The sequence below is a fragment of the Acanthopagrus latus genome, chromosome 1 (genome assembly GCF_904848185.1).
Source record: "Acanthopagrus latus isolate v.2019 chromosome 1, fAcaLat1.1, whole genome shotgun sequence".
Lineage (NCBI taxonomy): Eukaryota > Metazoa > Chordata > Actinopteri > Spariformes > Sparidae > Acanthopagrus > Acanthopagrus latus.
Genome location: NC_051039.1, coordinates 17,425,678 through 17,451,009, shown reverse-complemented (window position 1 = coordinate 17,451,009; position 25,332 = coordinate 17,425,678). Strand labels below are relative to the sequence as shown.

The window sequence follows — 25,332 nt, the reverse complement described above, 5'->3', positions numbered from 1 at the left end:
CCGGAGGATATGGCTCATCTGGAAGTTCAACCGGTGATTACGTGCTGGTTTCTGTTTTGGGTGTCTTAAAACAATATTATAAATTGTGTTGTGTAATTAAGATCTTGACTTTGAATATCCAACTCAGGGTTTTGTTTTGTTTTTTGGTAATTAAATGAACAAGGCTGGACTCCGTCTTGACCTTTCGGGCCTCAACTTCTCCGTGTGCTCTCCTGTCACTGCACAGATATAAATCCAGATTTACTTTCTACTTCTTCTTTTTTTATCAGCTCAAGACTGAAACCACCTTTAGGTTTATTATATTTTTGTGCAACTATCCACCAGAAATAATCTTTAATTGATCAGTGGCTGCACAAAGGAATTACTGGAGCAGGTAATCCTTAAACGGCCTGTTCTGTCTTTCTCTCTGATTTTTATATTTTTTTGTGTTTCTGTAAACTATATTTTCCACATGTGCTGAGTTCGCCTTGTTTACGTGTGCACAGCGTTTTTTTTTTTTTTAAATCAGCGAGTGAAGCAAACATCATAAAACAGCTCTCAAGCAGCAAAGGTCAAGTCTTAAATGACCTCCTTTTTTTGGTTTTCTCTTGCAGCGCCGCGCTTTTTTCGCGCCCCTTTCCTGACCGCATATTTGAAGTCTTTTTATTTGCTTGTTTGTTTTAGATCAGCTCGCAGATGTTTGACGCTTGTGTCCTCAGTCACTGCAGAGTTAACAGAGGAGAGCTGCCGGCGCGCACGGCTCCAGCTTTCAGGCCGCCGGCAGGTCCGCTTTTCCCCCTCCGCCGCTCGGCTCGCACCACATTACGCACCGGACTGAGAGTCGATTTCATGAGTCACTATTTTCCCATCAACCCCCTCTTTACAGATCAAGCTCAGTGTGGTCTTCACATTTTTCTTTTTTTTCCCCCCTTTTCTTCTTCTTCTTCTTCTTTTTTTTTTTTTTTGAGGGAGGAGAGATTTGTGGTTTTCGTCTGAGGTCAGGAGCTTCCGCGAGGCAGTCCAAGGAACTTAATTATCAGCCTCATGCACTATAATTCTTGCGCATTAATTCGCACTGATAGCTGATTTTGCATTATAAAGTCCCAGCTGTTCAGCTGCGGGCCTGTGCTTACATGTGTGAGAGCTGCAGGGAGGTCACGGCCTGCCGCCCTCCTCTCACAGCCAAACGCTGCCGTCGTGTCAGAACACAGAGAGAGATCCCACTTCGGGCTCAATCTTTTCGGAGATTAATATTAGACCTTTATGTCATGTGTGGGGCGAAGCAGGGAAATGGCAGCCATTCCGTTCCTTAAACAGAACAGCGTGTGTGACTCGGACGGGCTCCGTGGAAAAACACCCGTCTCAGTATTATTTCAGGCCTTCTGCGCACAGCTCGATATGTTTTCTCTGATATGTTTACAGACGTCTGGAACCAGAGGACATGTTCAAAATGAAATGTCATCACATCTTTTTAAAAATGTTTTATTTGTCTTTTTTTTTTCTTCTTCACCAGAATCAGAAGCTGCAAAATATGTCTCCTTCATTCCTCCCTTCTTCTTCTTCTTCTTCTTCTTCTTCTTAAATTTTCCCCCTGACCCTCTCTGGCGTCTGCCGAGTTTGAAACAGTGAGCGAGACATTTTCTAATCAATAGTCTATTTGATTTGCCGCGTAAAATAAGTCCGGCAGCCCTACTTGCATATTTAGCACAGATAATTTTCCAAGCCTGGTGGTATGAGGCTAGAGGTCCGCATCGAGTTTCCTCTTTCTTTCCATTAATTAAAATTAATTGGCAGCAGATCCTCTCGCACGAGCGCCGCATGGACGCGTGCTGCCCATATGCGCGATACATATTGATCTGCTTAGTGCTGCTGTTATTGCGTCTCCCGGTCCTGCTGATGGCCATCAAGCGCAGCTCAGTTTGGGTTTTTTTTTGTTGTTGTTGTTGTTTGTTTTTTTTTGCGCGCTCTCAGATCTCCTCTGGAGCCTTGTGAGGTTTCACCGGTCAGAAGATGAACCTGGAGCCCGTAGTGCGCGCGCGCGTGTGTAACCGTGTCACACCTGTCGTTTAAACTGGAAAGGGGGGAAACATCCGCTTTTAATTAGCTTTAAACGGCTGTTTTAATGATCTGAAGCGGGGTTGTTTGAAGTTTCTTTACGCGTGCGTTTGTGTGTGTGTGTGTGTGTGTGTGTGGTGTCCACGCCCGGCCACACACGGATGAATTCCTACCAAAGTGCTACAACGCAGGACCGTGACTCCATTAAGACTGTGAATAATTCACAAATCACTGAAAACATGCAAAACCGGTGTAAACAATCTACAATGTATTATTAATGCTGATAAAAGCTTTGCTGGAAGGGCCTGGTAGGTGACGGACCCGGGCGGCCAAAAGTGGCGCACGCATGTGCACTTGCCAAACACCAACCGGGAGTTTCTTTCTTTTTTTTTTTTTTTTTTTTTTTTTTGCGGGGCTACGTGGCATTGTTTCACATCCCTGTGACGGAAATGCATTACCATAAAGTTTTAATGCGGTCTGAAGGTCGTCGTTAATTAAAACTTTTATGTGCTGCGCTCTGAAATCAATTATTTCAGACTCCACTTTAAGTCCCGCTCATCCAAATGAGATGAGGAGCGCCGATACGCAGCGCGTCTCACAAACACTGCCAGCTACTGAAGCTCTGCCGCAAAACTCTCTCTTCCCCTCTCTTTCTGTCTCCCTGAGATGTTTCAACACTGTGCGGGAGATTAACTGTTTCCCGCAAAGACACAAACGCACACACAAAAAAGAGTTGTACTTGCTCATAAGTGCTTGGTGCTCATATCTTTGCGCTTCCAAAAGTGTGTGTGGTTTTTTTCTTTATATATATACATTTTTTTTTGGGAGATCAAATGAGTCCTTGAAATTCACTCAGCAGTGCAGATTGGCAAAGCACTTGAAAGCATGCAGCGATAGCCATACATACTGTAGCCATGCCATAAAGCCATAGCAACTGATTAAAAAAAAAAGAAAATGTCAAAAAGATATTTTATAGTCAGTGTCTTTGGTGATGGAGATAAAGGAACTTGTCATCTGGACAAAATGCTGCTCGTGCGTGAAGTGCGAGCTCACGCAAGCAACTTTCTGTGCTGTCCAAAGTATCTTCTTCCGTCAGTCGGTTTTTGCGTCTTCGTCTGCAGCCCCTCAGCTGGACAAGACAAGAAAACAAACACACAAACAACAGTCCAGCATGCATACGAGTGTAATACGATTTATTGTGTCCTCTTGTTTCAGCTAAAACTCTCGTTCAAGGCCTAAAAGTCCAGACCAGGCTGTCATAGCTCTTTGTTCGTGTTTAAAGTGTGTGCGTGTGCGCGCGTGTTCCTTACTCCTGTCCCGTTTTGGGCCGATGGCTCTCCTGCGTCAGCCCTCGGTTCTGGTTTCACTGGGACCGGACGGTGACGGCGGCGGTGCTGGTGTAAGCCGAGGTGGGCCTGCATGATCTGGTAACATACCGAGCCTTCGCCGGCGTCAATTTGCACCGAATGCACACACACTAATCCTGCTCACACACACACACACAGAAGGCTAGTTGGTCGGCACAGCACAGGCAGGCGGAGAATAGGTTTGCTGTAGTGGACGGTAGACGGGGTAAAAAGTGGCCTGCCAACTGTGCCAGGACGACAGGCAGGCAGTGGGTTGCAGGCAGAACCCAGGGGTACATTGTGTTCTTTTTACTTATTCATCCTTTCTGCTGGAGGCGGACCAGGTCCACCTTACACTGCTTTGGCCCAGAGTGGGAGCTGGTAGGCAGGGACGGAGGGATGGGACGGAGGAAGGAGTGCAGGGAAGTGGGAGACGGCACAACATGTCCATGTCATTTAGACAGTGGCTGAATACATTTTGATTACACGGGAAAGGAAAGTGCTCGAATCTACGTGAGGGACTGTTGGAGTTCATCCTCGGCTCAGATATTTGAAATTACGCGCTGCGCATCATGTCCGTCAAGAGTTATGTACGTGTGCAGGAACAAAAAAATATGTTTCAAAATGGAGCCAGAGAAGAAAGAGCCTACTCCTCCACATCCGTGTGTGTGTGTGTGTGTGTGTGTGTGTATGTGTGTGTGTCTTGGAGGTGAGTTAAATCCAGCACTGCGCAGCTCTGCTTATCCCTTATCTGTGCAGTCTTGCTGACCGCCCATAGAAAATGGATTTATCATGCTCAACTGAGGCAATTGGCACAACAGGGTAATAGGTGGCTGTCCCCTGGATGGATGGGCATGTGTTTGTGTGTGTGTGTGTGTGTGTGTGTGTGTGTGTGTGTCCGATACGTGTCTGTGTGAAAATGTGTGCACCCCCCCCCCCCCCCCCCACCACCACTCCTCCTGCCTCCTAGTGTGGATTAGGTTTAGGCTGATCTGTGGCCAGTAGGAGCAGGCGGCCCCTATAGCGGTCTTATGTTGGTCTCTGATATAGCTGTGTTTACCAAGCCATACAGCACACACGCACGCACGCACACACACAGTTGCGCACATCTGAAATCTGACCGAACACTCACGTATGTTACAGACAGATAGACAGACGTGTGGCGGTGGAGCAAGAGCGCCACAATCACGTCAGTGTGCTGATGCTGAGGACATCTCTCACCCGGGCCTTTGCCAGCTTTTGTCATGAGAGCAGGAGGAGCTCCAAAATCTAGATATACATGCAGCTATCTCGCGTGAGCGTTTGTTGCTGCGGTGCTCACAACCTGATAATATTTGATTTTTTCCCCTTTTTTTGGCAGTAGTTTTGATGTCTTGCTCACGAACGATCTGATTGTGTTCAACGGGTCTTTGGTGCGAATGAGGGAAACCTGGGTTGAACCCGATTCAGCGAGAGTGTCCAGATTTCACCGCCCCTCCCGACACCTGCTCCTCTTTATATAAATGGTTAGAATATCAAATGTGGCATGAGATGCATTCAAGGCAAGGCGACTTTATTGACCGTACCATTTTTCACACAGAGCGCAAATTCGTAGGAAACGCACCGACCGAGCAGAGAGATCCAGTAAAAACCTAGTTCACACTTGCAAAATTAAATCATATTGGTGCGATTTCTTGGTTTGAATCACATCCATATCTCACCCTATCATTAGTGATTATTTTTAAAGATAAACTTGGTCCCCCTTAAAGGAACCAAAAAAAAAAGGGAAATTAAGCCGATGTTTGGAACAGATCCCGGAAAGGAACCGAGCCATACGTACAGAGCTGTAATTCCCGTCACTATAGCAGTGAGTAAGGATTATGTGCGCAACGTGAACGGGTGATTGACTGATAACTGCTTATCCTCCCGGTGCAAGACTGCCATTATCACTTCACAGCTTTGGGAGTCGAAGGTGCGACTATCATTAACAGACTTCAGTGTGAGGCGATCAGACAGAAAGACTCACAGGGGAATCTCGCAAAGCAACCCGAGGGAAGAGGCGGCACGAGAGCCAAAGCACGGTGCCCTCGGTGCAGCTGCCCGGGACAGACTCCCCTTCACCTTCATCCCCATGCTCCTCATCCTCCACCCCCTCAATTAGCTCCCTTTAAAAGAGAAGTAACGGTTAGCGAGAGATCGGCATTGTTCGAGGATGAGCTTCGGTTGTTGTTGTTGTTGTTGTTTGTCTCTCTCCCTCTCTTCCCGCGCTGTCTTTCTCCATCCCCCCTCCTCTGTCGCCCCGTTCCTTTTTTGATTTTCTCAGAGGCTTTTTTGTGGGGGTAACCCCGCTGAATGGGACAATGCAGCCTAGCGTGAAATTAAAGCTCTTAGTTAGTTTGGAGTTGCTCAAAAGAGGATTTTACACATGCATGCATTCATACACCCTCCCATACGCTATAGATATAGCTAATTAGAGGAAGTACACCCTATGTCGAGCATCAAGGGCCCAATTAAAAGAGTAGGGAATACCTCGGCGCGCGAGATCTAGGCCAACTCAGCTCCGTGAATGCGTCTCTAGGCCTTGTGTGTGAACAGTATGTCTGCCTTCTTAATCCAGGCGGGAGAATATGGACAAGGCTGATATGAGAAGCGCACAAGTTTCATTAACATATGCATGTCACGTACTCGGTAAGTAAATCAAGAAAACAGTGGGATTGATCATCCTGACAGGCGAGCGTCTGATTCAAAACAGATTGGACTGCTCTTGTTGACTCTTCCAAGTCTCAATTTTTTGGAAGTAGTCTCCAGCGAGATGTCTGTCATGCATGCGCGTTACAGTTTTTTTCGTCGATCACGTCAAAGGCATTTCTTTTCGTGCGTCTGACGCTGATGTTTTTTTTTTTTTTTGCTTTGTCAAATGAGTTTGAGTTAAATACGCAAAGCACTGAAAAGTCAAACAGCGTCTCACCGGCGATGTTCTGCGCGTGAGGCGTAACTTGTCCTGACACTGTTATGGCCAATGTGTTGGATGACTATCTAAGGTCATTTTATTTTTTTGTTGTTGTTGTTGTTGCCTGTGTGTGTGTTTGTGTGTGCGTGCGTGTGTGTCAGGCAGAGGCAGACTCTAATATAGAGCAGCAGCAGTCCACATCGCCTGAGGGAGCTGATGGCTGAAATATCCACCAGACCTAATAAATGTATCTGATACTTGATGCAAAAGCAACAACAATCTTTACTCCCGGTCTTATCAAGTTTCACACGCACACACACTCACACTCACATGCTTTTGTTCAGCCCTGTTTCCTCAATGTAACTACTGGTCACAGAGGCCTGCAGTCCCAGCGAGGGAGCCAGTGAATCCAGTTAGTGAGTCAGACTTTGTGGAACAAAGTGTGCTGCTTTCTGATCCTCTCTCTCTCTCTTTCACTCTCTCTCTCTCTAACACACACACTCCCTCTCTCTCTCCCATTGAGAGTGCTGGCAGCTTGCCAGGGGTGGAAAAATCTATAAGCCATTGCGTAATATACCATATCTTTACCTTGGTTGAACCCTGCGCAAGATCCACAGCTGTGTGAGCACCAACAGAGACATTAGTGTGCTCGTTGCCTCTGTGTGTGTGAGAGACAGACAAACAGTCAGACAGACAGACAGACAGACAGACAGAGGGAGAGAAGACACACAGAGTGGCTTCTTTGTGGCTAGTTTTCGGCGCGTACCCTCATATAAACAGTATCACACCACTTTGATCAAACGCTGCTGACAAAATATTTTCCAAAGTAGAGCGAGTAGACGGCGTCCTGATCACTTTCTGGAGCGCCGTGCCAAGAGCAAAAGTAAGCTGAGGCCGTATAAAATTTATCTGTTTTTTTGAGGCGGTCGATGTTAAAAATGGAAATCAAATTAACTTTGTGTTTTGCTTTAATGACACATAAACTCCATGGCAACACCACTGCGCTCCCAGAGCCCAGTGGCACTAGTGATACTGGAGCGACTTGTTCTCCGTGCACATCTTGAGAATGGAAATGAGCGTACGGGGCCGCGGGCTGAGGGGCTAGCAGGGCCTTTCATGTTCGGCACTCCTCTCCTCATCCGGTTTCGATGCGCTTGGTGCCGTGTTTGTGCAAGTGCAGGCCTCTCTCTCGCAGTGTCCATCTGCACCTGAGGCTTCTTCGGGTGCAGGTGTGACTGTTTGAGCTCCCGAGGGAGGGAGTGTAATGTTTTTATTGGACGCCTTCATAGTAGGACTTAGTCACTGGCTTGCCGACTGTTTAATGCTGCAAGTTCCCTGACATTGCTTCTGTAATTGGTCTCATCTTGCACATGTTTAGCTGCAAAGAACATTTCTAGATGTGGACAATGGCAAGCTGCGATGATATGAAATGCCTGACACTGTCTAATCAGTTGTCATCTTCACTAATATGATCCACTCAGCCAGAGATATCGGCCTTCCAAATATCACATGCCGGGACTGATTCGTTTTTGATGCCGGTGATTATTATTAAATGGTCTGTAATGACTACTGATAATCCCCATATGCAGCCGGGCACTGAGAGGAGGTTGTTTGTTAACGCACCACTGAAACCTAAAACACATGCAGATGTGTGTGGGACGAAACCGCAATTGAGAGAAGCCCTGCCATTGTTTTTAGTGCACGCTCGTGCTTAATTTCTACCGGCTTTGCTTATGGAAATCCGAGCGACAAACGTGCAACTTTTCTGCACTAATCCCCCGGCTACACAGTGTGAAGGGTCAAACTGTGTTAGTGCGGTGATGGCGGTTTGGGGCCTGAGGGAGGGGTGACAGCCGTGTGAGGGAGGTATACGTGGGCTAAGTTGGACACAGCATCACTTTTCACCTCGTGCGTTGCATATGTATTTGCGCGAACGTGTGTGTGAGGCGGACTGCCGATATGTTTGTGTTTATTGACTCAAAGAGACGGGCCGTGGCTGCGTACACAGCGGTGCACGGGTGGCAGGGGTCCAGGCTCGGGGGAAACGTGTGTGTTTAAAGTACACACAGGCCTAATTATGCTGATTTAAGCATTCTTGCGGTCCTCCCTCTGGCTTGTGGTGAGTTAACTGGCACAGGGGCGTCCAGCAGAGGGGGGGTGGGGGGGGCGGGGTAGAGAGCGAGAGAGGGTAAAGATAAAGAAGACGGACAGAGGAAGGAGGTTCAATAAAGAGACCGGTTAAAAAGAAGACGGAGAAGAAAATATGTTAGTGAGAGCGACTATGCCGAGAAAATGCGTTGCATATGGTGAAGCGCAGGAAAAACATACAGCCGCCGTCACACTTCCCAGCAGGTTTTTTCCCTCCTCACTTTGGGGTTTAGAGCGTGCCCGCTCTCCATATTTATTTTTATATTCAGATGTTATGGATTGCTCCGGGAAAAGGCCGTCCCTTTTCCCAGCAAGAGGAATTAATACTGTTTGAATGTTCTCTCCGGAGTCTAAAAGGAGGAATTTTTTGCATTGGATTTTGGGGGAGGTTTATAAGTGAAAAACCTGACCACTGCTAAATAAACAAACTTGGGGGATGATTAAAAACTGACCCCTGTTTGTTGACTCGCTGCTCTCCAGGCCTGTGTGGGTGCACCTGTCTCCTGTCACTGTATGTGCATGCATTTACCACGTTGTTAACAGAGACCCACATGAGAGGGCAACACGTTTTAATTATAGAGGCAGCTCCGCAGGTGAGTCTAACAAAGGTGAATGGAACTTCGGGCAGGTCTGAATATTTATGCTCACACACGTAGTATTAGGTTGATGCCACGCGCGCACACGATCAATAGGATCGGGCACGTGCAGATTTTCCATTTATTTAGTTGAGTTTAAAATGGGAAATATGCGTCAGTGTGCAGAAATGCTACAGCTTAAATTCAATCAGCATTTCACAAAGGTTTTTTCGTTACTGTTCTCCTATGTACACAAAATCCTATAAACGTAATTTCACAACCGTTTGACAGACTGAAAATATCTTTTCCCAACTTCAGCCAAAGTGTTTTTGCTGGCTCAGCCTATCCACAGACTGGCTGTGAACCCTGGTGATTCTGGTGTGGCTGTCCTGGACTTTGTTCGCTTGCCATCCGCCCATGTTTCATTCAGTCAAAGAAACGTGGTGTGGGCATGACAGATAGCCGCCTGAGTCATGAAAACAATAAAAAAATTCATTATATGTCATGACGATTTTACGACCCGCCGTGATGCTACGTTGGCAGGTTTTTTTTTGCCCGTTTCGGACCGGAAAAGAGGAAAAAAACAAGTTTTCGGGCAAAGCGTTTGTGCCACGGCGCTGTCCTCCTGTGTGTGTGGGATTCCCGCACCTCTTCTTTATGACTTTGTTGCCTAAACAGTATCCAAAACATCGCATTAACACCAAAGAGGACATAAAAGGCCCGCGCAGGTTCCCTCTGCAGCGGCGCAGAGCCGAGATTGATGATGTTGGCCCGTGTGTGTATTCAGGGCGCCTTTCACGCAGGTGATAAAATCCTGCTGGAGAGGCAGGCAGGGGCTGCTCAGTGTCTCGAGGTTCATTCGATGCACTGAATCAGACGGGATCAGCCGACACCAAATCTCACATGTGCTCTCCTCTGAAAATGTGCTCTCACTTTCCTCAAACTTCATTCCTATCTTTTTTTTCTCTCTCTCTCTCTCTCTCTCTCTCAAAACCTCCCTCTTTATTTTGCTTATCTTCGTCTGCGACTCTCACTCTCCCCCCATCCCTCAACTCTGTCTCTTTTACTTCAATCATCCCTTTCTCCGTTTTACCTCATTCTTTCCAGCCCCCTCCGCTACTCCTCTCTTTCATTCCCTCAGGAAGAGCCACAGTCTTATCTGGGATATGTTGGATTTGGTGAGCTTAAAAGCCACTTTACTAACTCCCTGTCTGCCTCTCCTGAGAACAGTACGGGCTATCTAAAACAGTTCCACCATTCGGCAGGCTTTGTCCGCTGGAATGCTGCTCATCGGGCAACTTTTCTTTACTCCCTATCGCCTCTTAATGCTAATCCCCTACCTGCCGCTCCATCTTCCAGGCTCCCACCGTCCTCTCCCTTCTCTGTTTTCCTCCCCTGTGCTTCTTTCTCTGTTCCTCCGCTGACTAAAATGCTTGATAATACACATATTGGGTTTCTTTGGTGATGTGAAGGAATGCTAATGTATCATAACCATATTACAGTACTTAGAGGAGGCAAATGGTGCCAAGTGCTATCTGGAGAATCAAATCTCTGCACAAGAGGCTTTTTTTCTGCGCTTAAAATTGAAAAATGGTGTTTCCATTTTGATTTTTTCCTCTCTGGAAATGATGTATAACGCTGAAAGCCCCTCTAAAATTTGAGGAAACAATGGCGCTGTTGTGTTCAATAATGCAATTTATCCAGGAATTGGAAGGCTAGCCTAAATAAAGACAAGGCCAAATCCTATTTTGCATCAGATTCAAGCATTTGAATATTGGCCACAGCATTTCCCTATATGTAGTTCTTTGAAAACAATGCTGCGCTGTCCTCTCCATGTATGACTGTTTTGCATATAGACTCGCTTGTAAAGTAAAATAATGTGTTGTTTTGTTTTTTAAAAAAGCATCTGAACACCGTACTGATATTTGGAGCACAAAATGCTTGAAGAGTGTAACCAAATGATAAGTGTAAATCCAGAAGCGATCCTAACAGGATATGATCAGACCGGGGCAGGCCCTCTCTGGCGTGTGGCAGGCGAGCTGGAAGGAGGGAGGATTTGCTCGTTTTATTATTAGGGCCTGTGTGTGTTGTTGATGGAGCAGCTCCATCCATGTTGACTCACAGAGAGACAGCGGTGATGGCTACAGCGAGCAGGGGTGTCAGGCTTGGCTGATGACTGCAACTCCCTAAACAGCACTGCAAAGGCAAACCCTTCATGCTGTGCGTGCATGTGTGTATGTGCATGTATACAAGTCCGTGTTTGTGCATGTACATTCCTGTCGACGTGCGGATCTGTGTGTGCGCGTGCGTGTCGGTGTGCAGGCCATACTGCGTTTGCATGTGCGTATGTGTCTACGCTGTGTGTGTGTGTGTGTGTGTGTGTGTGTGTGTGTGTGTGTGTCTGTGTGTGTGTGTTTCACTCCTGACAGCCAAGAAGCCTCAGCAGCATCTGACGTGGCAGCTCTTGCTGCTTTCCGTCCAGCTCTCTCCTTCTGGCTCACTTCTCTGTGATACTATCTTTTCATACAATCACATGTTTATAAATGGAGACTGACTGGTATTTCATACAGGACCGGTTTCGCTGAGAGTTGATAAACACAGTGCCATCCGCTGCAAAATAACATGGCACAAGTAAAACATTTTCTTTTATTTTATTGGGGGGGGGGGGGGGGGTGAAACAACAGTAAATCTGAGTGATTCCGAGAAAAGGAGAAAAAGTTTTTTTGTTTTCTTTTTTAATAAATCTGGCGTGATTCCATCTGAGGCCAGAAAGGGCACATTTGGTTACGCAAATGCAGCATTTCACTCGATCGTTATCCCGTTTATCAGTGCAATTTCAAGGGATTGTAAGGGCCAATACTAATACTACCTAAAAATAATATAGCAGTATTGCACACCATTCTTTTGTTTGAGTTATGCATTTTGTAATAAAACTAAAGAGGCACTATGTAGTTTTGGAAAAACATATAAACAAAGTAACATAGTATGATATTGTGTTGTCCTTTAAGATCAGCGTGTTTATTCACTTTATTCAATCATGACAACGAAGAGACTTGGTTATTTTTAGTTTGTTTAGGCATAAATAAATCATTAAACAAAGATCTTTCACTTTTGATTAAAATGTCTTCTCCAAAGCTACATTGCGCTCTCTTAAATAAAGGAAATATGCGCTTTTTAATTATACATCCTCCGTTAATAAAAACTGAACACACAAGCATCTAATTTTTAAATCCAACAGCAACCTAATTGGAAGCTTGGATCAGCGATAAACAACTTGTTTTTGTTCCCTCCTCCTTTTTCTCATGTGTTTTTTGCCTTTTGATCGAGGTGGGTTCCCTCCATTTTATGTCCCCTCTGAGGACATGTACTTATGGCCGTCTGCCTGTGGTGCTGTGGTGCTCCTGAGGTCTGTGCGAGGTGGTAGTTTAGGCTCGGGAAGTCAACGAGCGTGGTCACAGAGGAGATAACTGCACACACACACTCTTCCGGAGGCGCCCGTCTGCATCGTGTCTGTCTGTCTGTCCTCCCCTCACTTTGGTGGAGGATCCGTCTTTTAAAAAAGGAAAGCGCCGGTTTGAGAGGATAAAAGTTTCAAAAGTGATTTAGTCGCTGTGTGTGCGCGCACGTGTCCTCGTGTGTTTATGTGTGTGTGTGTGGCTGTGAAGGCTCTTTGTTTCTCGCCTCGCATGTGTTTGTGTGAGTCCTCTGTTTCTTCCGGCCTGGCATGGTGCATGCCCTACAGGGAACGCCACTCAAAATGGGCAGAGCGACCTTTAACCCTCGCACTGCCAGCTCAGAGACCGGCGTAACCCGCTGCCATATCAAGAGCCCGTCTCTCTTTAACCCGAACTCTGTCATGCGTGGCAGAGATTAAGACCCGGTTCTCAGGAAGCCATTTGGAACAGACACCTTTTAACCCTAATGGGATCAGAGTCGCACATGAAGCCACTTTGGAGCAGCCACCCACTCTTAACCCCTAACACTACCAACTCAGCGCAGACAAGGCAGAGTGCACAGGCAAAGGCCCAGCTCATATCATGCCACAGGGAGCGGGCACAGTTTAACCCTCACAGCGCCAACTCAGCACAGGCTGAACTCCAGCTCACATGATAAGCAGAATTAAATCTGCAAAGCTTCAATGTTCCTGATAGGGAGCTTGCTGGTGCGGAAATAAGATGCTAATGTAACAGGGCTGGTTTTCCATTTGCAAAGTAGCATACCACAAACATTTGCAGTGATCTAGGGAAAAAATAAATAAGTTTTGCTCATTGTCTTGTTGAGAATTTGTATGATTTGACACATTAACAGGGCACTGTGTTGTCTTGGAGAAATAATTCAAACTCTGAATGTTTAATATTTACGATATTAATGAGGTAAGAATACAAAACCCAGAAATATTATATTTTCCATAACTTCATACACAAGCTGTTCTCAAGGTCCAGAACACTGCTTGAAGCTATAAAGGTGGCAGGGTCCGCCAAATTAAATCAAAGTGATACAGTATGAAAACTGTGTTTTCCTTTAAGGTCAGTTTGTGTATTCTGTTAATTGAGTCATGAAAACAGGGTTGGCAATTTAGTTTGTTCGGGCATATTTTTATTTTTTTTTAATTCAGTGAATGAAGAATCTTGTCCTCTGATTAAAAAAAATCCCCCCAAACTACATATTGCTCCTTTAAACCTCTGTCAATTTTTCTCTTGTACAGCCATGTTTCAAGCTCAACAACCATAGAATTATGAGTCCTAAAAAAACAAAGCAAAAAGAGTTTCATAATAAAGACAAACGTGTAGACTCTCATCTCATGGTTAATAATTCTTCAGTCACCAAGATTAGAATCAGCAGGGTTTCATGCATCGCTCTGTCTGCTGCGATGTTAATTTGGAACAATATCCTGCTGTAAAAAAAAAAAAGAAATGGCTGCATGTTCTAACACACAGTTTAACCACGGCACCTCTAGTATTTTTCTGTTCTTGCGTGACGGGAGAACATGTGCGTGCTCCACTAGTGCCCTGCTCAACAATCAAGGAAGTAATCAGTCAAACAAAAAAAAAACGTTATGAATAAATGTGCCAACTGGCTTCTCGCAAATTATACATGCAAACTAAATGCTGACAGACGATGTAATAGTTATACAAACCGCAGCAGATAAAGAAAAAGTATCATTTATAGAAGAGATACTTTCCCTTTAAGGGAAGTGTCAGGGCATGAGCTGTGGCAAGAGTGGCTGAGAGAGAGAGAGAGTGAAACAGATAGATGAAGAAGAGAGAGAGAGGGGGTAAAGGGAGTTTCTGCACTTGCCTGTCTGGCAATGACCGAGGAATGAGTGTACGAGTTTGAGTCTGGGTGAGTCAAGCTGCGTTAGAGAGGGAGAGAAAAGGAGGGGGGAGGGAGTTCCACTGTGTAAAGAGTGAGGAGATGCTGGAAGATGGATAGCAATCGAGATAGAGAGCGCACAGGCGATTGGTAGAAGAAGTGAGAGCGTGAAGCAGCAAAAAGCAGAGGGAGGGATGGTTGAAGTGCAACAACAATATGGAGTGCAGGAAAGGGAAAAAGTGTTAGAAAAAGAGGGGGGGGGGGGCTGCAGAGTAAGAGGTGAAATAAATAAATGAAGGAATGGAGGAGTAGGTGATGGTGGGTGTGTGTTGGTGGTGGTGGGGGGGGGCACAGAGTGAATGTGTGAGTTGGGCTAGTGGTGAAGCATTTGCATAAAGGGTGAGGGCACTCTGCCCGGGCTTTGGGGAGAGGTTGGCATCTCGCCTTGCCGACTGGCAGAACGAGGACCAGGGAGGAATAAAAGAATGAGGGGGAGCGAAAGAGTGAGAGAGAAAGTCTCTCAATAGTGCATCTCTTGTGTGAGGAGAAGCAGGCCTTGGCTGCTGTTGGAGCAGGGCATAGTGGGGAGGGGGATATCGGCTTTCATTATCTGCTTGATTCCTGCTGTATTTGCTAACCATGAGGTTCAAAGCCCTCTGTGCAGCTGTAGGCAGGGCATGGTAGCCAGTGAGTGCCGCTGGCATGTGCAGACTGGAACACTGTAGGTGTGTGCATGCAGCATGCGCTTCGGGTTAGGAGTGAGACAGAGAGTGTGAGACAGGCGCTCTCCTTCCCTGTATGGTTGACGCTGCTGCACACACACTCCTCTAGCACCCCTCACACACACACACACACACACACACACACACACACACTCTCCAAGTATCACACTGCCTACTTGACCTTATCAGGAATGGGCGCCCTTGTCGAGGGGGAAATGCTGCACACTCAGTTTTACTGCAGCGTCCTGTCGGAAAATGCCACACCAACAGTATGCGTGTGTGTGTGTGTGTGTGTGTGTGTGTGTGTGTGTGTGTATTCATTATGGTGACGCGACTGGAACTGTTGTAATGTAAATACACATGCAGTAGTCTATATGTATTCACTTAGCATACATGTAATCCTATATGGCCCCATTTAGCTGCAGCCACATGGTGAAATGGTTTTATTAAATCATTGTTTGCAGCGCATAGCACCAGAATCTCCTAATTCAGTTTGAAATCTATAATTTTGCCCAGTTTTATTTAGACCACGATAACATCATCCCTGGGAGAAACATTCTCCCTAATTGAAGGCACCATTATCTAGATTAGCATTCAGTTTTGCATTATGGGGAGTAAATGTATAATGTTTCACACAGCCCTTTATGCTGTTCCCACAGTACATGCGGTGTGTATTTATGTACGCAGTGTACGAGAAAAACCCAAATCTATTTAACAAATGAGCATCACAAAGTGTCTTTTGAAGTTTTCCAAATTGAATTCGGCTCTCTAAATATTTTCAGAATATAAACTCAGATTTTCTTGTGAGGGCGCAGTCATGTTTATAATTAACCATATAAGGTGAAATTAATGCAGATGTGATGGAGTCATAGAAAAACCACACAAACCTCAAGAAAATCCTGGCTGAATAAATTCTTGAAACTTAAAAAAAAAAGAAAAGAAAGAAATACAAATCAAGAAGAGCCCTGGATCTTATCTATTTGCTTACATTTGAAGCAGAAACAGTCCATCCAGACAAATCCATCGCACCAACGTGAAAGCACATTTGAGTATAAAATTACCCAGGTCTGCAGTCATGTCCGAAGCCCCAGCCTGCCATCAGCGCTTGTGTCTCTGGAGCTGTTTAAAGTTTGTTCACTCTGTCTTTCCCCTCTCAGCCTCATGCCACAAATGGGTTCCAGACTTTCACACATAGTAATGCTTCAGTGTGTAAACAGGCGTAATTACAAACGATGCACAGACACACTTTTAACATCAATCTGTGCCGATGGGAGAAAGAGAGCAGAACGGGGGTACGGTTTTTTTTTTCCTCTTCCAGAGGGTTGAATGGATGAAAAGGTTTTGAGCTGGATGGAAACTTAAGGACTGGTAGTGATGAAGTTAAGGAGGAAATTTTAAAGAAGAATAATGCGGGTCTGTGTGTGAATGCACGTGTGTGGCCTTGAATAAGTGAATAAATGAATGAAAGGAAGGGGAAAAAAAGGACACTTATTTTTTGTAATTCGTGAGAGTTTCCAAGGAAATAGTAGTTTATGTCAACTTGTCCGTAATTATTTTATATCCCTGAGGCTTGTGAGGTTACCAACCCATCACCTCCTAATGGCAGGGTGTCACTCACCACTAGTCAGGCCTGCGCACCTTACTTTTCCTGCACTCCTCACTGGAAGAAAATATGGAAACTTCAATCAACCCGCAGAAGCGCTATTTTTCTCTTCTCTCTCCCTCTTCTCCCTGTTTCTTGTGAGATGGTATTATGCCTGCACTGCATAAAAAAACAGTCAAACGTTTTTAGAAAAAGTGCAGTTTTCAGTTTTCAAAAAATGTTTGATGTATATACAAAGAGAAACAGCTCAAGAAACATCTACCCAAATTACTCCAGACCATTTCGAGTGATAAGAGCACAAGTGTGTGTGCACAAACACACACACACGCACACACACGCACACACACGCATGCACAGGGAAAATAGTTAAAATCTCTCACAGTCTTTCCTTAGCATCACCACTTGTCAATATGTGATTTCACAGAGCAGATGTCAAAGATGGATTCGTGACACGTCCTTACACGCTGCAAACTTCACTAGCTTTCTGTGTGCGAATGTATTTGTGTGTGTGTGTGTGTGTGTGTGTGAGAAAGAGAGTGTTTCCTATCCTTACTTTTACAGGTTAATTTGGACAGAGTTAATAAAAAAAAAAAAAAAACAGGTGTGTATGTGTGAGACAAATATAATTTAATTGGACACATGTGGCCTTCAGTTACGCGTTTTTATATATTTTTTTAAATTTAGTTTAGCTTTTGTATTTATTATTATATTTTAAGAATACATTTTATGAAAATGAAAAGCTGAAAATACAAAAGGCAAACAGATTATGTCTTTGGGTTTATACTTATTATTATTATTATTATTATTATTATTATTATTATTATTATTATTATTATTATTATTATAGAACAACTGAAATGTATGTCAAGTAAGTACAATTTATAAACATGTATTTACATGGAAACAGACATTCAAAAAGATCATGACTAAAATGGTCTGAATTTTCATACTCAACTGAATAAGATTGAATGGGCCAATCAATTTTATGAATCACTTAGATTTTTAATTAAATATTGTCCCTTTGTTAAAAACACACATTTTAATAAATATATATATATTTATATGATGTTAGAGATAATTAGCCTAATTTACTGTAGAAACTGTTAAAATGTTTTAAAATGTATCCAAAATATGTTTTTTAAGAAATTTAAATAGTAACGAGTAAACTTCAAATTCACAAATATAAGAAGCTCAGATAATTCAGGTTATATTGATGGTATAGTATGTAACACAATGGGAGAATGTATTAGTATAATCTAAAGGAGATCTGTTGGAAGGCTGTTTAAGTTTTTCTTTTATTAGACTGGAATTAATTTATGTTTTAAATTCTTTATTACAACTTTTGAATTCTATTTCGTCTTTTGTTGGAATCACAATTTATGAGCAAAAAAAAGAACCAAAGAAAACAATCTACCCTTATGCTGTAATATATTCCCTCACGCCTGAAATCTTGCCTGAAAGAAAATAAAAAATAATGCCTGTTGACTCACAAACGAGGCATCCTCCGCATGCAGAATAAAAGCCTGACCTGATCTTTCTTCCCACGTATTAATTAATGCAGAGATGTCAGCTCTTTTGCATGTATTTGCATGCCTATAATTCATTTCAGGTGATTTCCGAAAACTGTAAGAATAAGGCCCAAGTTACAGTTAACAAAATAAATTGTATGCAAATATAGCCCGCAGGAAGAAACAAATACTCCCCCTTTTATTTTTGCATATAGGTGCTGGGCTATTTAAACATATTCTAGTAGGCTACACGAATAAATAATGTTAAAATAAAAAATGAGTAAGTAAAGGACGAAAGCTGCGTGAACGGCTTTGTGCACATGTATTTGCTTTGTTTACTCTGGTGCATGTTTGCCTTCCCTGAGGTCACAATTCTGGCTGCAGATTCAGCACCTGTTCAATTCCAAACCGACTTTTAAAGAATTAATTTTGACCCTTTTTGTTAATCGTAGGCCGCACGGAAGCGACGCTGCGACGCCCGTTAACGGAGCTCAGGTCCAGTGTGTCTGAGTCGGTGAAGAGCAGCGTGAACATTTACGCATATCTGTTGTTCAGAGCAGTTTTGCTGTCAAAAAAAAATTACATTTTGTTCATTTAAACGAACGTGAAATTAAAAGAGTTACTTACAAACGGGCTGGAGGAGGTTAACAACTGTCTGGGAGGGTTAACAGACAGCTGTTATTAGCCTAGTGCCGTTACAGCGTAGTTGGGGAGATTATAAGTTTCCGGTAAACGGTGAGGTAGGTTTTTTTCCCCTTTGTGAGAATATTAATTTTATATTTGAAAAAAAAAAATAATTAAATATGCAAGGTGCGGTGCCGTTCTGAGCTGAAGGGCAGGCCACACAGACGTCTGTGTAACGTTATGTGTTCCTCTTTTACATGGTTAACTTCTGTAGTTAAAACCTTATTACATTACGTGAAGTGGTCTTTAAGTAGTAGCTAAATACTCAGAATAGCTCATTAAGTTGTTTAAAAGTTGTCGTGTGTTTAAAACCAGAATGAATCACGTTCACCTCATCTTCAGGCCTCATTTCTCAGCGCTCGAGCCACTAACTCCACAGAATGACATTTAACTGCCCAGCCTCGCGATCATTACAACATGGCGGAATAGGTGAATTTGCACTACGCACCAAAAAGAAAAAAAAAAAAATCTTGAATTCAACACTTTCCGTTTTTCTGGCCTTCCTTTGTCTTGTGTTTTTTGGCAGTAGCCGCCGCTAGACGCTTGGCCTCGGAGTAAAAACCTGAGGTGGTTTTCATTTCTCTGCTACTCTCGGAGTTGTGCCCTGTCAGGGAGGGCAGGAGGGGTGATTGTCTTGCCCAGCCTGGCGAACAAAGGTCGTCGTTTTTTTTTTTTGTTTTTTTTTTCTCCTGAAAGACAGAGCATGGCATGCAAAGATAAGATGAGCCCTCTCTCTCTCTCTCTCTCTCAAATTATTGCGGAGCAGATACCTAAAGAGTCCGGTGGCCAGGGCCCCGAAAAAAACAAACAAAAAACAAACACACACACAAAAAAATGCTGCCCGCCTTTCCGTTCTGCCCCGAAGAACTCCGGGCAAACAGGAGAAACCCTCGCTAATGAGCAGGGGTTGAAAATGTCAGAAAAGGGGAGAAAAAGACACATTAAATAATACGGTGCCACACAGACTCATTTCTTAGCCAAAATCATAAAAGATCTCGCCGTAACTGCAAATTGTGCACAGACCTAAAAGCCTCTGTTATGATGTTTATGTGTATAATTTTGTATGTGGTCCAGGTTATGATCATAATAGGCCTGGCAGTGGATTTAAGTAAGTGATTTTAAAAAGGGGGATTTTTGTGGAGGATTACATATTTCATTCAAATAGTATTTGCCTAATAATGTGGATTAATTTGTAGGCTCATAATAGGTTTTTCATCCTCTTTTTGTTATATAAAGAGTTAATAAGAGTTATGTTAGTGAAAAAATGCTGCGGGGCTCGAACTATGAAAGCAAAATGTGTTGCTGGTTTGAATGGACAATGGAGAGTTTTGGATTTCCCTGAGCGTAATCTTGGTTATCATCATTTTGTCTGTCAGTAATGGCATGGCTATATTACAGGAAGTGACAGTAATACTTGGCACATATCTCTCCTCTTCTTTGTCCGCGGCCCATTCATCAGAAAGTCTAGATCCCTTCAGTCTTTTCATATAAGCGACAAACACACCTCCGTCATTATTCTTCAAAAACAAAAACAAACACACACATCCTTTTTAATTCCATCTCCTCATGTTCCTTTTGCTCGTACTTTTTTTTTCCTCTAGCCTCCGCCATCTTCTCTCATTCCCACATTTTTCACGTGTTCAGTGTGGCTGTGTGAGGCAGGCGTATGTTAGCATGGACAATCGGCACCCGGCCCGGCTCGGCCAGGTCCAGATGGGGTCTGCCCCCCCTCCCTCCCCTCCCTGCCTCCCCTCCCTCCCTCCCCTCCCTCAGCAGTAGCAGTGATGAGCCAGTCAGCCAGCCAGCCAGGGAGCCAGCTAGCCAGCTAGCTACCCACCCGGGTAGCCAACCAGTCATCCACCCAGCCAGTCATGTAGCCTCTCAGCCAACCTAATAGCCAGCTCGCCAGCTAGTCAGTGGACCAGCCAGTCATCCAGGCTGTGGCTCCTCTGTCAGACACTGACAGAGGGAGCAGGCCAGGCTAAATCTGATGCTCCTCAGAGCCAACCAGAGGACTCTGGCCTTTGTAGGGCGTTCACACAGACAGCCTGTCCCGTCGCACAGCAGGGGGCTTCAACCCACAATCAAATGTCCGGGCCCTCAACTTTGCCACATGACAAGTTAGCTTTTTGTGGCTGCCCACTGCGGAGATTCCAAATTTTGACAATGTCACTTTAATTCCTATGAGCCCCGTGGACTAGCTTGTTTCATTTTTTGAATGAGCAAATGCGTTGCGTCTTTTTTTTGTAATTTGGAAGAATTACATTTTAATGCACCTCTAATAAGAACAACGGTCCATACGTATTTCACACATACATCAGATTATATTGGACTGATCCTTGGTGAGAGCCTTTGTCTCTCAGATATTCCTCCCATGGTGCACTGGGCACAGCTTGTCCCTCTGAGGTCATGTGGGTCAGCCAATGAGGACGAGACAGCGCGCCTGCCAGGGCAGCCATACAGCCCTGCTCTCCCTCACTTTCTGCTGCTGTTCAATCCCAATCATGTGTCATTGTGTACTTCACAATGCAACACGATGAAAATATGGGCAATTGAGCGGCTGCATTAGGATCTATGATTAATTGTCTATTAGACAGACCAGTGTATCTGAAATTGAAAGCACTAGACTGAGCTTTGCGCCTGTTTGAGACAGTTTTGATATCCACTTGCCTTTGTCAACAGCTTAACATGTATAGGCTACTTACATCAAGCTGTCCGCCACAGCATTTTTAGCCGTCATTGTTCGCTGCATCCTGTCTCTCACCCCACAAATGGGATTGCTCTCTAATTTGGTAACAGAAACTTTTAATGTGTTTCTGTGTCTGTGCTGTTGGGGCTTTTAACGTGGACTAACACAAAAAAGAGAGAGAGGGAGAGAAGGGGCCAGTTTGGATGTGAGAGTGCATTTTGAAACAGGAGAGCATGTTTTTGGATGGTATTTTTTTTTGTTGGGGTGGGAGGGGGGTAACGGGCATTTTCTTCCCCCTCCTCTCTTTGTTTGTGTGGTAAATCCAGGAGCAGCTGCTGGTCTCAGGGTCTAGTGGGATTTTGGGCCTGTGTTTTCTCATGCCATCCCATGCCAAGGTGGTGTAACGCGAGCAGAGAGAGAGAGGGAGAGAGAGGGGTGTTTCTGGAAGGGGGGGTTGGGGGGGTGCAGTTGGAGAGCGAGCTGGTTTGTTGGGATGGCTGTGACCACGCTGGTGACGAAGGCGATGAAGGCGGAGGGGGGGAGGCGTAGAGGGCTTTCGAAGGCGGGTGCTGTCTGGATTGGATGCATGTAAAATTAATATCCTCTGGACTTTGCCTTTGCACTAGATTGGAACTTGTCTATTTGGCTAATGACGTGCCTTCTGCCTGCACCACACACAGTCCTGTCTCTCCCCCTCTCTCCCTCCCTCTCTCGCTCTTTCTCTTCTCTCTCTCTCTCTCTCTCTCTCTCTCTCTCTCTCTCTCTCTCCACTACCAGCCACCAACCATCCACCCCCCACATCTTTGCTTCTCCCTCTGCCATCTCTCTCTTCCCTCCCTTTCAGCGCTGGGAGCGTGCGTATTGGCTGGGCTGTTTGAGACTCGGTGCCAAATAGGTGGGCCCTCTGCATGTTGGCACAGACTCAGTCAATGGTTAGAGAAGGAAAGTGGAGAGGAAGAGAGAAAGAGAGAGACAGAGTTGGAGAGAAAGAGGGGGAAAAAAGAAGCTGCACTCGGGTTTGCCAGCGGTCGTGCACACTCTTCCAACATTGATTCGGTCCTCTTGTTTTGTTTTTTTTTTTCTTCTTCTTCTCCTCCGTCCGCACCCCCCTTGTCCAGCTCTCTCTCTCCCTCTCCGTGAGTCTTATGCAGATCCTAGAGAATTGAACCAATAGCACGCGCCGCTTTGCCAAGCATTTTTTTTTATTGTTTTTTTCATGAAGATATTTTTCTCCACACATTTTTGCAAACAAAAAAAGAAGCTTGTTTCATTTTTTGACAATTTCATCCTTTTTGCTACAACGTCTATTTTATTTTGTTCGTGCACGTCCAGCATTTTAAAAATCCTTTTAGACCGAGAGATTGCTGAACTTCTCTACACTCTCCTTCTGTTGTGCTCTTGAACAGTACCTCTTCTGCAGCTCCGGCTACAGTACCTCCTGTGTTCCTGTGCTGGTATTACACTGCGCCCCCTTGGCCTGTCTCCTCTTTCTCAGCTTTTTTCCCCCCTGCTGCTTTTATTGGACACCTTCTCAGCTTCTCTTTTGCTTATTTTTTTCTTCCTCAGTGTTTTGTTTTCTAATATACGCAGCATAACTTCAGCTTTTTGAGCCGAACAGTCCAGTTACTGGCACTTTTTAAGTTTCTTTGCAATCGGCGGGGTGAATTTATGATGAGAGAGCAAAATGGTAACTACCATGTTATTCTTGTTTATATTCACATATGTTGTGTGATAACAACTGTTATTGCATAATTTTCAGTGTGGACGCATTTATGTAATTTCTGGACAAATACGTTCAAAATTGTAATAATTAGAATTTGGTCTGTGTCTTCTCTTAAATTATGTGAATTTTGTGTGCATTATATATATGTTAATGCAGTCACTCTGCATTGTTTTTTTATTTTTTTCCAAAAGTGTAAATATTTTTTACAATTCATACCATTTGCTTGAATTAATACAGTCATTGTTGTAATGTTGTAACAGGTAAATGCAAGTCTCGCGATATTTTTATTTATGAATTACACACTTTTTAACATTAATTTATTTAGCAGGCACATAAATGTTTATATTACTGTTTGAAGAAAACCCTTAGGAGAAGACAAACTCTCATCACATACCTCTGTCCTGCAGTATTGTGTTGGTCAGTGTTTTGTCAAGTGTGTCCTCCAATGTGATGTGTCTGTGTTAGGTAAAGAGTGTATAGCATCCCTCTCTCTCTCTCTCTCTCTCTCTCTCTCTCTCTCTCTCTCTCTCTCTCTCTCTCTCTCTCTCTCTCTCTGGGTGCCTCTCGCTCATTCTCTCCCTCCGCTCACACAGAGCGGGCGCTGCTCCTCCATGCTGCGTGCCGGTGCTAACTGCCTCTCTTCTCTCTTCCCTTCCTCACCCCCACTCCCTCTCTCCCCATCCTTCTCTCCCCCATTCTCACCCTCTCTCTCTACTGCCTCCTCCTGCTTCCCCCCCTCCTCCCTCTCCTCCTCCACCCTCCCCTCCTCCTCCTCCCTCATCCAGGATGAATTCCACCCCTTCATCGAGGCCCTCCTGCCCCATGTCCGCGCCTTCGCCTACACCTGGTTCAACCTGCAGGCCCGCAAGCGCAAATACTTCAAGAAGCACGAGAAGCGCATGTCCAAGGAGGAAGAGCGCGCAGTGAAGGATGAACTGCTGGGGGAAAAGCCAGAGATCAAGCAGAAGTGGGCCTCGCGCCTGCTGGCCAAGCTCCGCAAGGACATCCGGCCCGAGTTCCGTGAGGACTTTGTGCTCACCATCACGGGGAAAAAACCCCCCTGCTGTGTGCTGTCCAACCCCGACCAGAAGGGCAAGATTCGTCGCATCGACTGCCTGCGCCAGGCCGACAAGGTGTGGCGGCTGGACCTGGTGATGGTCATCCTGTTCAAGGGTAGCCCCCTGGAGAGCACGGACGGGGAACGGCTGGTCAAGTCACCACAGTGCACCAACCCTGGCCTGTGCGTCCAGCCGCACCACATCGGAGTGTCCGTCAAGGAGCTGGACCTCTACCTGGCCTACTTCGTCCACACGCCAGGTATGTGGCCAACTGGATAATAGACACTCATAGGGAGGGATGCCAACACATAAACCCTCACCATACATGCCCCTGTGCATGTGCATATAGATTTACACACACATTTGCATAATCACAAACATAAAAACACACTTCACACAGAATCATTTGCCTGTGTGACACATAATTAAATAGGAAGGCTATGACAGAAATAAAAAAAACAAAAAACAAATAAAGATGAAGTGAAGTAAGTTTCGGAAACACTCTAGAAATTCTAGGATATGATTACAATTGGGAAAAAAAAATCCATCTTATAATATATATGAAAATTGTGTGTTCAAGTTTAAATTGAACAATATTCCGCTGAATAAAAAAACAACCATTTACCTCTGAGAATCAATTATTTGATTTTGTCCTAGCGGACAACAATTAGTTTTGTTTTCTGTCTTTTTTGTATTTTGCCATCTTGTATTCTGTTTGTTAGTGTTTGTTTACATGACAACACAATATCAACAGTAATAAAAAGAATATGTGAGTGTGTGTCAAGGGCATCCAGCCAGCGTGGTCTGGCAAGTACGTGTTCATTTTTCAAGGCATTTGCGGCTTCCTATGAGCATGTATTTTGTGTTTTTTTATAGGATGGAATTTACATGCCTGTGTGTGTGTACGTGGTGTGTGTGTGAATGTTTTTTATGAGATGATCACCACTCTCAAATTGTGTGTTTCTGTGCGAGTGTGAGTCGCTGTTTATAAGATTGTACT

General features: G+C 44.6%; 1 protein-coding gene across 12 annotated transcripts in view; it reads left to right on the top strand.

Annotated features, from left to right (window-relative positions):
- nfixa (nuclear factor I/Xa) overlaps positions 1-25,332 on the top strand; it is a 114,209-nt gene that overhangs the window by 14,134 nt on the left and 74,743 nt on the right. For 10 of the 12 annotated variants that reach the window (XM_037083468.1, XM_037083726.1, XM_037083214.1 and 7 more), the window contains one exon: positions 24,060-24,591. In XM_037083468.1, the coding sequence (XP_036939363.1) occupies positions 24,060-24,591 (532 nt within the window). Of the gene's footprint in view, positions 1-22,494; positions 23,239-23,885; positions 24,592-25,332 lie in introns of those variants that run through there. The other 2 variants (XM_037083549.1, XM_037083128.1) reach the window with 2 other exon arrangements.